Source organism: Oryzias latipes, chromosome 12, assembly GCF_002234675.1.
Source record: "Oryzias latipes chromosome 12, ASM223467v1".
Lineage (NCBI taxonomy): Eukaryota > Metazoa > Chordata > Actinopteri > Beloniformes > Adrianichthyidae > Oryzias > Oryzias latipes.
The window spans coordinates 8,588,108-8,601,813 of NC_019870.2; the positions used below are offsets into that span (position 1 = coordinate 8,588,108).

General features: G+C 37.5%; 2 protein-coding genes across 2 annotated transcripts in view; one reads left to right on the forward strand and one right to left on the reverse strand.

The window, feature by feature from the left end:
* LOC105355203 (mucin-5AC) overlaps positions 1-2,076 on the reverse strand; it is a 62,561-nt gene extending 60,485 nt beyond the window's left edge. The window contains exon 1 of the mRNA XM_023960793.1: positions 1,969-2,076. The gene's annotated coding sequence lies outside the window, so the exon portion shown is untranslated. The remainder of the gene's footprint in view (positions 1-1,968) is intronic.
* On the forward strand, positions 1,987-13,138 carry LOC101169126 (BCL2/adenovirus E1B 19 kDa protein-interacting protein 3-like). Its single transcript, XM_004074563.4, has 6 exons — positions 1,987-2,155; positions 7,567-7,717; positions 7,803-7,884; positions 9,859-9,932; positions 10,508-10,654; positions 12,527-13,138. The coding sequence occupies exons 1-6, from the start codon at positions 2,113-2,115 to the stop codon at positions 12,573-12,575; spliced, it is 546 nt and encodes a 181-aa protein (XP_004074611.1). The 5' UTR covers positions 1,987-2,112; the 3' UTR covers positions 12,576-13,138.
* Positions 13,139-13,706: the final 568 nt, after the last annotated feature.

The window sequence follows — 13,706 nt, forward strand, 5'->3', positions numbered from 1 at the left end:
CTCTAATAGACATCTAAAAATATACCAAGATTAGATGTCTACAGTGAGATGTGTAGAAGACCTCTATATGCAGACATCTTTCAGAACACTATTGGCAGACATCTAATTGAGTAACAAAATAGAGTTATCACAGATGTCCTGTAGACATAGAATAGATGTATATATGGATCTGATACACAAACACACACACACACACACACACACACACACACACACTCCACACACACACACACACACACACTCCACACACACGTGCACACATTAAAAAGAGACAGATGGGTAACATGATTGACTCATTTGAAAACATGTTTATATTTATATTAATATATGCCTCTTTAATTTTCAGTTATCCTCATTTGACTTTTTGGTTCTTTGGTCCTTAACTATTACACTACATTTAAAAAAAACAAAAAACAAATGCATAGCAGTTGTTGTTGATGCACTTAAGGAACTATCTGTCCCATCCAAAAAGCTCTTTCTAAAGGTCAGAGAGGCAGAAGAAATTGTGACAAGACGGGCTCTTCTCATAGTTACTGTAACAACAGAATTAAATTGGTTTGGAGAGTTTCCTTCTCAAAGTCTAAAAAAGAAAAGAACAAGCTCCTCTCACTCCCTGTTCCCCCAATGCCAAAGTGACCCAAAATGTAATTTCATCGTTATATGGACTGTGCTCCTTTTCAAAACACTCCATAAAAAACACGAATTACACAACACTAGACCCGCCGTCGTCCTCCACAGGACAATATCTGATCGTGCTATCAATGAGCAGCTCAAATATCCCCCTAAAGTAATGAAAAGGTTCGGTCTTCAGCCCAAAAAAAAAAAAAGTATATGGATCCAGCAGTTTTACAGACCCCCAGTGAGCTCTGATCTCAGCATCATAAACTCAGACTACAAAACGAAGAGGGAAAAGGAGATGCAGAGACAGTGAAATCCACAGATCAACTGTGTAACTCCAAATCTCCTTCAGCGGTGATGCCGGCTCACAATTGAATGACTATCCTCCTGCCAGAGAAGATGCTTGAAGCAGATCACTGTCATTGTCCTACATTTTGCTGCACATCACACTATGGTGTCTTTTTTTCTTTTACTTTTCTAGATGTCACAGCAAATTTACTTTTACACAAACAGTTTCTGAAACCAACACGCAGCTAAATCAGCAAACGTCTGATAAAAATGGAATGAGTTTTATTTTTGTATTGGGGCAATCGCTTTTTCAGGACTTTTGGCTCTGTGATCATCACCATCTTGGCAAACCCCAAACTTTTTAGTGAAGGATCAAGCTAGACATTTATTGAAAGTTTGGAAACTCTAGAACTGAAAGAACAATAGTCGTACATTGAGGGCCTCCCAGCCTGTTTTTTTTTTTTTTTAACAATACAATGTTTTACAATACAATGTGTTTCATGTTGGATTTTTTTTGGTCCTGCTTCACAACAATATGAATAACAAGATTTATTGAAAGGCCATTTTAAATGTAATTTTCTTTATATGTGTCCTCCATCATGAGAAAAATACCACAAGAGCATGTCAAAAACATCTGAGTGGGTCAGATTTTGTCAAAACTAATCAAAAAGTTAAACCTCTGTGTTGTTATTAATTTTTTTTCAATTATTATTATTATTTTTTTTAATAAACGTTTCTTATCCTAAATATAGCAGAAAGGAAAACAATATATTGTGAACCTGGTAGACGAAGACCATCTGTGCTGCATTTTCTAAATCTAACTTTTGCTCGTTGCATAAGTGATTGTTATCCTGCTATCTTGTTATTCTCTTTATTGGATCCTGGTTGCAAACAGGCCCGTTCAGATCGTGCGTTCAAGGCTGCGTCATCAGTGTCTTCTGAGCTGCTGAGCCTGTTTTGTTTACATCTGCTCTCCTGACACGTGTGTGCAGTGTGTGTGTGTGTGTGTGTGTGGGGGGGGGGTCTGTGAGGGAACAGCGGGGAGGGAGGGTGGCGGATTACCATTGCGTCAGAGTCCACAGCACTGGTCCAAACACAGCAGAGAAGGAGCAGCATCAGGGGAGAAACCCGCTTCACCTTCGTGTCCTCCTCGGTCAGTGTCAGCATCTCTTCCGGGTCCTCCTCCAACCTCACCGTCGTTCCACAATGTCTCTGTCGGGCTCACAGACTCCAGAGGACGGACTCTACGGTGAGTTTGCAATATTCTATTTTATCAAGCAGAGCCAAAAAAAAAGAATGATTTTTGAGGTTTAAAGAAATAAGCAGATTCTTGCCTATCTAATGCCCTTTCAAGGTGAGAGTAATGAGATTACTTCAATAATCAGACCTGATGTTGTGAAATTTTAGAAATCTGATCATCATCTCTGACATGTTTCAGTTAATGTTTGTTTACATGATGTACCTGAAGACTTTGAAACTTTAATTAAGAATTTGTAAAACATTTGGTTCAGACTTGTTAGAAATAAGAAATGTTTTCCTTCATCTTTGTCATTTGTTTTAAACTGACAGTATGTCATTGCCATGTTTAATGATCACTTCATTCATTTTCCACATTCTGAGATTTAAACGAACAGAATAAATCATGTACGTGGATAGAAAGAATCCGATTATCTAGAAGAAATCAAGGGGTGCCCTTCAGATTCCTTTAAAATATCAAGTTATTGTCATCCTGAAATCTCTGAAACATGATTATGCTGTTATCATACCGACTTTAATCTAACTTCAAGAAATCAGATGACATTCGCAGACTTGGTGAGCATGTAAACAGGCTCGTTGTTGTTGCAGCTTTTATTGTGTAAACAGATTTACTGACTCACCTGTGTGTATCTTTCTAAGCCAATTAAAAGCTGGAGATTTTCTGACACTAATAGCTCCACTGGTCAGGCTGCACATTGCTGGGTGCTGCAAAGGATTCTGGGTGAAAATGCAAATCGGTCTATAAAAGAAGAAGAGGAAGGGTATCTGAAAATGGTAATGGTGGACCTCGACTTTAAATTTGAGGCAGTAAAGAGTAATTCTGATTTTTATCAAAAATAAAAGCTTTTATTTGGTTCAACAATTTAAGGCTGTACACAAAAATAAAGATTGTAACATGCTATATATTTGCCTTTTTACATTATCTTAGGTATAACTTAGAAATGAACAAACACATGGTCCATTTTCTCAACCTACTACATACCTTTTGGGGTCACAGGGTTTCCGGAACCTGTCCCAGGTTCTGTTGGGCCCAATCCAAATTCATTCCATACCCCTCCGGCTTCTCCTTATCCTTACTTTTAGCCTACCAAGAGGGGAGTTAAGGACAAATTTATGTTTAATTTCGGACGTTACTACCACTCGAGGACCTCATGAATGGTTGCCGGTCATCTACATTAGCGCATAGCAGCCAACGCTTGAAATACATAACAACATTAGTTTTCGAATTTTAAAAAGTCCTACAAGAAAACGAAAACTCCACAACTACATTTAAATGTAAATGTGCTTCAGAGCACACTTGAGTAAAGAAATGTGTTTCTCCTTCGCATCAGAAGCGCAACATGGATCACCATACCAGCGGAGGGATAGACAGCCCTAAGTCAGTACACTCCCCCTTAGAAAATCAAGTTCCGACACCACTACAGCTTCAAATGCCCCTACACTTAGAGCGATAGGGAGGGGCCAGAAGGGCAGGGGACAGGTTGCCAGCCTGTCGCACACAATCACACACCCATACACACTCTTAGTCCCACCTTAGTCACAATTTAGAGTCAATCCACCTATGAAGCATGTTTTTTGGATTGTGGGAGAAAGTTGGAATGTCCAGACAAAACCTACATGTGTCTGGAGAGAACGTGAAAACTCCACACAAAAAAGGTCCCGTTTAAGATTCAAACTGGGGCCTTCTTGTTGTAAGGAGAAGGCGCTGGCCACTGCGCCACTGTGCAGCCCACAAATAAAACCAGAAAAAAGTTTTACTGAACTTTTTCATCTTTATTTAAATACATTTCTGATGCTAATATTCCAAATAACATTGGGCAGCTTTATCTCATTACTTGTTTTTAGCCTTTATTCCAAACTTTACGGATCACATTTTTGATACCAGAACAGCTGCAAACAAGGCAAGCTTACTTTTTCATTAATCATTTGAAAATAAAAACAGCTACACATTAAGTCTGTCTGATTAAATAGTTTAAGTAGTTTTTCTTTTTACCAGTTACATTTCTGCTCTTTCAACAACTTTTTGGTTCTTCTGTTCGCCTCAGACTGCAGACCACATTTAGACTTTTAAACTGTTCATTAATTCATTTTTTTAAATAAAACACACATTAATATCAACAGAACATTATAGTACTCAGGGATAACAAAACAATGACATGTTAAGTTGCACTGAGCTAACATTATATTATCTATGTGCAGTATCCCAGCGATCGCATTAGTTTTGCACTCCATATCCTTCTGATTTTTCTTCACTGATGTCAATATTTAAGGATATATTTGTGTCAGACATTGCTGATAGATGCTTTTTAATCTATAAAGTAGTTATAGTTTTTGATTGCTTTATACCAGATGGTCCCATAAAGATCAAATTTTCATGTTTTATCTTTTTTCAAACATGACAGTGCCTAATAAGTAAAAAAAAAGCTATTTTAATCATTTTTTTCTTCTTTATTAAAGATGGTGTTTATTGGGATTAAAAACGGTCAGAAAAGTGCAAATTTGTGTTTTTTTAATGGAACTTGGGCTCAAATGAGAAAGACAACAACAAAAAAAGATTTACCTCCCGCTCCTTCCTCCTTTCTCCCATTCTGAGCCAATGAGTCATTCATAAAACGCGTGCAGCTGGTGCACTGTCGCGCTGATGCTACAGGAATCCTGCATGTTGCAGAAAAGGTTATTGGTTTAGGGAAGCGTTTGACACCTCGGGGGTGAAATTTGTAACACCACGTGTACTGCTGCTTTCATGTAAGGCAAAGCAAAATGCAAAAGTCTCTAAGCTTCCTTGCCAAATTAAAATTTTCAGGACAAGAGAGTGTGGCTAAAAAATGAAAAAAAGAGGAAGAACCAAGATGAGATGGATTTAAATCCTGCTGGCTGACAAATAAGCTACTAAAACAGGGACTCAAAGAATGACAAATCAATGCTTTAAACTTTTATTTTGTTTGTGTCTATTTTTTTGATTTTCAGTGTTTGACAGAAGGGTTAAAAGTAACATTTTTGGAAACCAGTTTGTCATAAAATTGTTGTTGCTCATCATTTTTGGCAAAAAAAAAAATGCTGTTCTTCTGTTTTTACCTTTAAAAATCTGCTTCTAAATGGAAAAAATACAACCCAGGTTTAAACCCCTCTCCCTCTGACCCCCATGACAATTTTTAAACAGGCGTTTATAACCTAGCAAGGCAAAACTGATTCTGTTGTGCTGCAGTTCATTGAGGCTTTTAGCATCCCGCTCTTATCCACATTACATAAAACTGCTTTGGCAGCGGCACAGATGAATGTGTTTGGAATTGCACCATAAAACTGATTTGCAGAATGCCAACAGATAAGTCAGGCAGCAGTGGGCTGGTTATGTCATAACTCCCCTCTGTAAAAAGGGGAGAAAAAAAAAACTAGGGTAATGGCACAGCTCCCCCACCCCTCTCAGTCTTAACTCCTGTCCCCTTTGCTGCTGGCCATACCATCACTAACTATCACCAATCTTAGCGAGTTTAAGCTTAAAGACATCTGACAAGGTGGAAGATTTTTTCACGAGCAGCTGAGGTGGGTATTTTGACAAATCTGGTGAGAGAAACAGCCGACAAAACAAGAGATACAAGGGGAGGAAGGGAGAGGGTGAATGGCTAATCTGAAACCAAAATAAGATCTTACGTAAGCAAGCATGCTGTCAACCTAAGTTAGTCCTGCATACTGTTTAGCTGCAGGCCTGTCCATGCCATGCACGTCAGCGTGCGTGTGTAAATCTCTTCGTGTAACCGGTGAGCCGGTGCACGTACTCATTCATGCGGCGGTTGTTTACAGAAGTCATTGACCCAATGCAAATGATTTTTTAAATTTTGAGTACAAGTGTTACACATCTGCTACACACCTGCACAGGCTGAGAGGTGACCTAAGGTTACCTGAGGAATGTTTCTGTTTATGAGCCACTGAAGTCGGTTCAACACACATCCTCACAATGAATCCACATTTTAGATACAAGCAAGCAGGCAACTTGAGCTGTCCGCTGTCCGCTGTCAGCATTAGGGGAGGGTTAGCACTGTTGCTACTCAGCCAGCAGTCTCTATGTGTAGAGATGGTATTTTCTTCCCAATTTATAAAGAATACATAATGTGGTTTCGATTTGAATGTTTTGAACTGTTAAGTGTTTCCGGTTGTGTGTCAATGCATGTAGCCAGACTACAAACATGTCAGGGAGTTGGGGGTGATGGGGAAGAATAGGATCAGGAATGAATACATAAGAGAAACTGACGTTAGATGTTTTGAAGATAGATGCAGGAAAGCAGATTGAGATGGTTTGGACTCACTCAGAGGAGGTTACAGGGATTATGTCAGTAAAAGGATGCTGAGGTTGGAGCTACAAGGAAAGAGGATGGGAGGAGGACCAAAGAAGAAGTTCATGGATGTGTTGAGCGAGGACATGAGGGTGGTTGGTGTGAAGAAGGAGGATGCAGAGGAAAGTATTGGATATAGGAGGATGATTCCCTTTGGCGACCCCCAAAGGGAGTATCTAAAAAGAAAGTATATATTTCCACATTAAATAAAAATGTTTTTCTTAACTTGTTTATTTCTAGCAACCAAAACGTAAAATATTAAAGAATAAAAACAAAGTTTAACAAAAATTAAAAGTGGAAGAAGATGCACCCCCTGCCCCACATACACACAGATATATTAGATCTTTATATATATTATAATGTGGCCGGGTAGCAGCAGTGCTAACATGTGATTTTTTTTAGATCATAGGTTATACATACAATACATGACCCACTGGATCGAGTAAATCTGAAGTTTGTCAAAAATAGTTTCATTAATTGCATTTAAATTAACTGGAGGAATAAAATGTATACAACACACTAATATTATGATGATAATGATTATAATATTTTATTTCAGACATGTACTTTAAAAAGAAATAAAGGACAAAATAAAAAACTACAAGAAATACCCAAAAGGGATTGAGAAGAAGTATGACTTATGCTCGATGAAAATTATGGAAAATATGCTTTACTTAACTTTTTTCCTGTTGTTATCATAATCCGGTTCAAGACTTCTAATTAGAATTACTTATTCCTTACCAGTCCAAGTGTGGATAATTTAATAATTCCATAAATATCAACAATATCAAATAACTATTTTTTCTAAACAATAATGCATTTTAGGTATCATCAACTAATAAGAAGTGCAAGGGTCAAGTTTTAATGTAATTATTGTTTTGTTAATATTTAAAATAGATTTACAACAAAGGTTTACTAAACAGAATCGGACTGTGTCTTTGTTTGTCCTAGTTTGCCTTTGATTTCTTTTTTTTTTACTAGGATCATTACAGCTCTATGATCTTCTATCTATAGTCTAATATAAATATACCATGTATATGTGTATCCTAACTACATCTAAACATCTACCCATCAGGCTCCTGGGTTGAGCTGGAGGAGCTGATGGCAGCAGTGAGTCGCAGAGAAAGCTTGACAGGACCCCAGGACTCCATCTCCTCTGCCCTCCAGGGGGAGCTGGAGAGGATCCTTCTGGAGGCGCAGTTGGAGTGTGAGAGAAATAAAGACAGGTGATGACACTTTGTCAAAAGAGTTTGTCTTCTCTTACTGCTGCATTTCCTTGGTATATTGTAACATTGTGTTGGTTGTCTGCAGTCCCCCGCAGGTGGCGACTCCGCAGTCCACAAGTTCTCCAAAGTCCACCAGTGAGCATGACAGTGACTGTGTCCCTATTCAGGTACTTTTTTCTGACCATCTTTCACTCTTTCAATTCAGTCAAGATTCCTTTGTTAGAATTACACCTTGAGTGAAAGCAAAGCTTCCAGGGCTGTTACTGTCAATAGAAAAGCTCACTAATGCTGTGAGAATTTGTACTGTAATATTGAAAACTAAGACTCATTTCTAATTAAAATCTATTTTGGTTTTAACAGAGATCTGACTTTTTTTTAAATCTCATTTTTGTTTTTTTATTCTGACCTTAAGTTATGAATCTGTTTATTCTTCTGTTTAAGATCAATATAATAAACAATAATAGTTTAGTGACAGTGCTGGGAGCCGGTTTAGCTCGTGCTGGTTTGCGGCTTCCGTCTGTGAAACCAGGGTTCGACTCCGGGCTGCTCCATATTCCCTTCTCTACTTCTGTGCCGGTCCCAAGCCCGGTTGCTTTGAGAGGGTTGCGTCAGGAAGGGCATCCGGCGTAAAACATTGCCAAGTTTACCATGCAACTCGTTTGCTGTGGCGACCCCTGATGGGAAAAGCCGAAAGGGAAGCAGCAGTTTAGTGACAGTGCTAAAGACATTCAAATGTAATCTATAATAAGACTATTAAAATGTGCAGACCAACTAAAAATAAGCACAGCTTTAAACACTTAAGGGTCAAAGGTTGTTTTCTCGTTGATCTATTTCCTATGAAAGCCTGATTTGTTCAGGAAATGTTTGTATTTCACCTGAACTCAAGTTTAAAATTATCATAAAATTCACATGAACAGCTGTGTTTTGCTTAGTCTTGTATATATTGGTGTGAAAGTGTTCAAAGGGGTCTAAAGTCAACCCCAACCCTGGTCCTTAGTGCACTTTGCCGTGTATGTTTATTTTCTACACTGCTTAAACCCCCCTGGATTCAGTGATTGTCATTGTAAAATATCTACAATGGTTGACGATGAGCTGAATCAGGTGTGCATCATTGAATTCTAGAGCATCTTTGGCTGCTCATTTCAGTATGAAGGTGAAGTAAAACTGAAAGCCTTTTTTGCTAAATTCAGCTCTACAACTTGGAGGGGAAGGCATGAAAAGACTCTTTTTTAAAAGTAATTTCTTTAGTGTACACGAAGACAGAGACTGCTTATCCAACTCTGTTGTTAAGAGTAGTTTCTTTATAAATCGCAAAGCTTTTTGGTACAGTGTCTAGACAAACTCCATGGAAATCTTTAGAGATTTATAGCTCCCACCAAAGTTGTGTTGTATAGTAATGACAGACGGCAGGTTTACTGGTTCTAATTTTGTATTTATGGACATCATGAACATTTTCAATTTCAGCATTCAAAGGTTTAAAATACTGAGCAGTAAAACGAAAACTTGATTTTGACTTTTTACTACTGGAGTTGTTGGGAAATTGTTCTGTAATAAACCCATCCTCCAGTGGTCATTTAGGGAACTGTAACATTTGATACTTCCGGGTTGGTTTAACATTTGGAACAATCGGTTGAATTTTAGATAACACAGTGTAATATAAAACAGTATCATCAACATACAATAGAAACTTATGAAAAAGTTAACTTGTTTTATGAAAAAGTTAACTTTTTCATAAAACTTAAGAAAAAGAAATTATATGACACTTGTTTAAAGTTGCATCTAGGGAACAAAAGAATTCCTATATTCCTCTGATCCTTGGCGCACACCCTCAGTCACTCGACTCAAAGTTCAGCCCTTTCCTACACAGACCAACATTTTCAAACCAGAAAACAATTTTTTTTTTACTTTTCCTGTCCAACAGCTGGGCAGACAGATGAGAACTGAAGGCCTCTTGTGTTGGACATATTTTACTTTAAGAACAGGGGTTATTAATCTTCAGACAAACCAGAGGTATGTCTGCATAAACCCCTTTTGTAATTGAGGCCTAACTTTATTAATTTCAATCATATTTGAAAATCTTTGGTGTTGGAAACCAGAAAACAATTTAATGAAATGTAAATTCATGTTTTTCATCTTTACAGGAGGAAGCTGAGCGAAGAGCAGACACAGAATGGGTGTGGGACTGGTCAAGTAGGCCTGAAAACATGCCACCAAAGTAAGACTAGTTTAATTTCTCTTCACATTCCAATTTTGCTACATTAAACTGAATAATAAAAAGTGTAAAACTTTGTCAAATAAAATTGAAAAATCACACAGTTTTGTCAAAAGTATTTTGAAAATAATCAATAACTAAATGGTAGATAATAAAATAAAGTGGGAATAGGTTTCAGAATGTCATGGGGTGGGTGTAGATTGAATAGTTGGTAATTTAGTTCCTGACCTTTGCAGTTTACATGTCGACATGTCCTTTCAGAACACTTTGCTCTTGATGTAAAACAGAGTGAGAAATAGGCACTTTGAAGGCTAATTGCGAAATCTTGCACAGATGGCTTGAAGACGGTGCATGTGACAATTAACCTAATTTTTTATTCACGTTGACACACTTGACATTTGCTCTCCTGCAGTAAAATAAGTTTATTTGACAGGTAGCAGCAATCAAGGTGTTTCGGGCTCTCAGTGTCTTCCCTTAACTCTCCCAGCACTCTCTTGTGCTCTAAATATCTCTGTCAATTTCTCTATTTCAGATTTACAATCTTCGAGTGTTTGATCTTTTTTTGTTTTTCTCTGCAGAGAGTTTGTGTTTCAGCACCCGAAACAGCAGAGCTCCCTCAGTGTTAGGAAGACTGAGGTGATGAAGAGAGGAATCTTCTCCTCTGATGTTCTCCTCATTCTTGTTCCCTCCCTGCTGGCTTCACATCTGCTCACACTTGGAGTAGGGTGAGACAAACACACCTGTTTGCATTCTGTGAAGATTTGGGTTGTTTTACACTAGAAGGCTGGAGATGTGTTTATGATGACACGTTTCTTTATGTTGGCAGATTCAGATCCATTGTTATTTTTAACCTTGTATTACTATTATTTGTCATTTTTGTTAAATCTTAAAACGCAACTCCAGTGTTCACATTCTTTTGACTAGCATAACTTTTCAACCGTTTACACAACTAACATAATTAATAATTAAAACGCAGCCTTGCGCTGATATGCAACCCTTTACAGTAGTGAAGTGCTACGGAGAAAAACAAAAAGTGTTGCATATCGGTGCAAGTCGATATGAAAAGACACTTTTGTCCACCTCATAATCTTCTGATTCACGTTGATAACGTAAACAATCGAAAAGAACAATCAAGAGTTCCGGTATGTCATAGGGCATGTGTTATTTAGGTATTGGTGGCCACATCTCTGATGTGTGATGTATCTTTAATGAAATTGATATTATGAAGTGGCAATTTAGACACGGAGTAACAATAATCTACTGCAAGATTTAAATCTGAGACAACGTTGTGATCAACTTTAGTACTTTTGGTAATGGGACTTGTTTAAGGGGGAATGGGGGGGCATTTCCCTCCATGTTTCATTACCTTTTACCCTTTCTTTATAATATATAATCATAGAAAAATATTTTTCCTAATGCCTATGTCAGACGCCCTGTGATTTAGTAGCAGTTTATCATACAAGGGTATCCTTCACTCTATCCATCTTCTACTTTTGAGCTAAGTCAGGGTACATCCTGGATAGTTCACCATACGTTTGAAGCGCCAAACAAGGTGTTGTGTGCAAAGTGCCTGGTCCCGTTTTTGATTCCCTGGATCAAGCAGTGTGGGCCCCCCATGATTTAAAGGCCCAGAACAATAGTTACTTACTGTCAGGAAAAGATCATTGCTGCAAAATTCCAGGAGATTTGCCACCACTGACAAAAATGAATCATTGACCAACCCCTTAAAATAAATAATGAATTAATAATCATACTTGCTTTCCCCCCTGACTTTTCCCTACTTTTATTGATTAGCTGGTCCAGGCGACTTTAGGTTCAGGAGAATGTCCAGAGAATTGGCCATAGGGTCCAACCTAGAAATGTTCTTTGACTTGTGGTCAGTACATTCGTTTCCTGAGGCTGTTCATTTTGCTTGGAGAGTGTAGAAGCTCAGCTGAACTTTGGTGTGGACAAAACAAGTGATTGTCGTTAGTTTAGGATCTCAGTTTAGTTCAGGGTGAACCAGAGCGAAAAAGGGAACCAAAGGGTATAAATGATGTAAGTGCTGCATATTATAAGGTAGGAAAAAAAACTCATGCAGTACACGTATAGCGAGGAGGCACTGGCACTTAATACTACCAAATAATCACAGCTGGATTTGTCAGTTTTTTTCTAACTACAGGACATCAAGTAAGTTTACCAGAAACTGTTCCCAAGCTCTGAAAATACCTACCTTTCCATTCAAATTACTTCATGTATAATAAAAAAAACACAAAAAATAAATAAATAAATAAATAAATAAATAAATAAATAAATAAATAAATAAATAAATAAATAAATAAATAAAACACAGAATTCAGTACATTAAATGACATTGAATTCTGGAGTTGAAACTGAGAACAAATTAATTAATAAAACATATTTAAGTTCATGAGAGACAATAGATCAATTAATTTACAATAGAGCAAAACGTAATTGGACTAGGATTTGAAAAAAATGAGGTTGCCTTGTCTTGTTTTGACATTATGTCTACATTAAGGTGTGGAAACATAAAAAGTGCACAATTTCTTATGAGGCTAAGTGTATGTAACTCATGTCTTATCCTTTGTCTTTTTCAGAATCTACATAGGGAAACGACTGGCTGCTTCTACAACTAGCACTCTGTGACATTGGCTATAAGCCAGTGCCGCTGTTTGCTAACCTTCTGACCTGTAAGGTCACAATCTGCCCTCTCTACCGCACTAACTTGGCTCCTTTCTTCGTCATGGGGCAAACCTAGGACCCTGTCTGTCTGTACCATTGTCTTTTTGTTCATCTGTTTATCCAGCAGTACTCTGTCAGCCTTTTTGTCATTCTGTACTTATGGTAGGGGCCCGGGGAGCAGACGCATGCTGACCAAAGAGTCAGACTGAGGTCACTTTTCCTCTCCTGCAGAGTTACACTGATCTCAGCTACTTAATGCAAATGAAGAGATTGCCCAGTTCAAGAAAAAAAGACAAGAGGAGAGTAAAACACCCTTTCAACACTGATGAGGAAAGATTAAAAAAGGGTTTATGAGAATGGAGTGTTCTAATAAAATGAGGTAGATAGAAGTCATTCTTTGAACAAGTCATTTTTCAGAAGTAATGACTCTGTGAGACTGAGCCACGGAATATGGTTCGCTGTTTTTCTGATGGGTGGATTTATTGTTAGACGTTTCAGTTGTCTAAATAAATTTAGAAACAACTGGGTGCGTGTTTTGTTTCATTCATCGATTAGACCTTTTTACCCCCAAGAAAGACTATAATGATCCCATTAAAACGTTTCTCCAAACTGCAGAGTGTGAATTAAGTCTTTTGTTTAGTCTTTCCAAACCCCTAGGCTTTAGCAGTTTTCTTTCACAGATTTGCTTCCCTTAAAATAAGTAAATCTTTAAGTCAATGAAAGGAATATTTTCTATGAAGGTATATTCCTCTTTAAATTATTTTAATGCTACTGAATGATAGGATGTTTTTTTCTGCTGTTATAAATGAAAAAAATCTGCCAATGGCATTATTAAAATCTGTTTTCATAAGTGAATTGTGATTTTCTGCCCTTTTAAGACAAAATCAAATATAGAAATTAAGGTATTTATCACTTATATTTAGGTATATTCCTCAGGTAATAGGAAATATGTTTTAAGATAATCATGGATACCACAAAAAAGGTTTTCTATCTTTAAAGTGGTAACATTTAGATACAAACATGCTCATTTCCCTCCCCCCAAACAAACATCCAGTTTTAAGCTCTACAATGGACCAACTATGCTTATCTCGAAAC

Coding starts and splice junctions, on each gene's coding strand:
- LOC101169126 (XM_004074563.4), top strand. CDS start 2,113: ATGTCTCTGTCGGGCTCACAGACTCCAGAGGACGGACTCTACG. Junction 9,933..10,507: donor CCTGAAAACATGCCACCAAA/GTAAGACTAGTT, acceptor TTTTCTCTGCAG/AGAGTTTGTGTTTCAGCACC. Junction 10,655..12,526: donor CTGCTCACACTTGGAGTAGG/GTGAGACAAACA, acceptor TGTCTTTTTCAG/AATCTACATAGGGAAACGAC.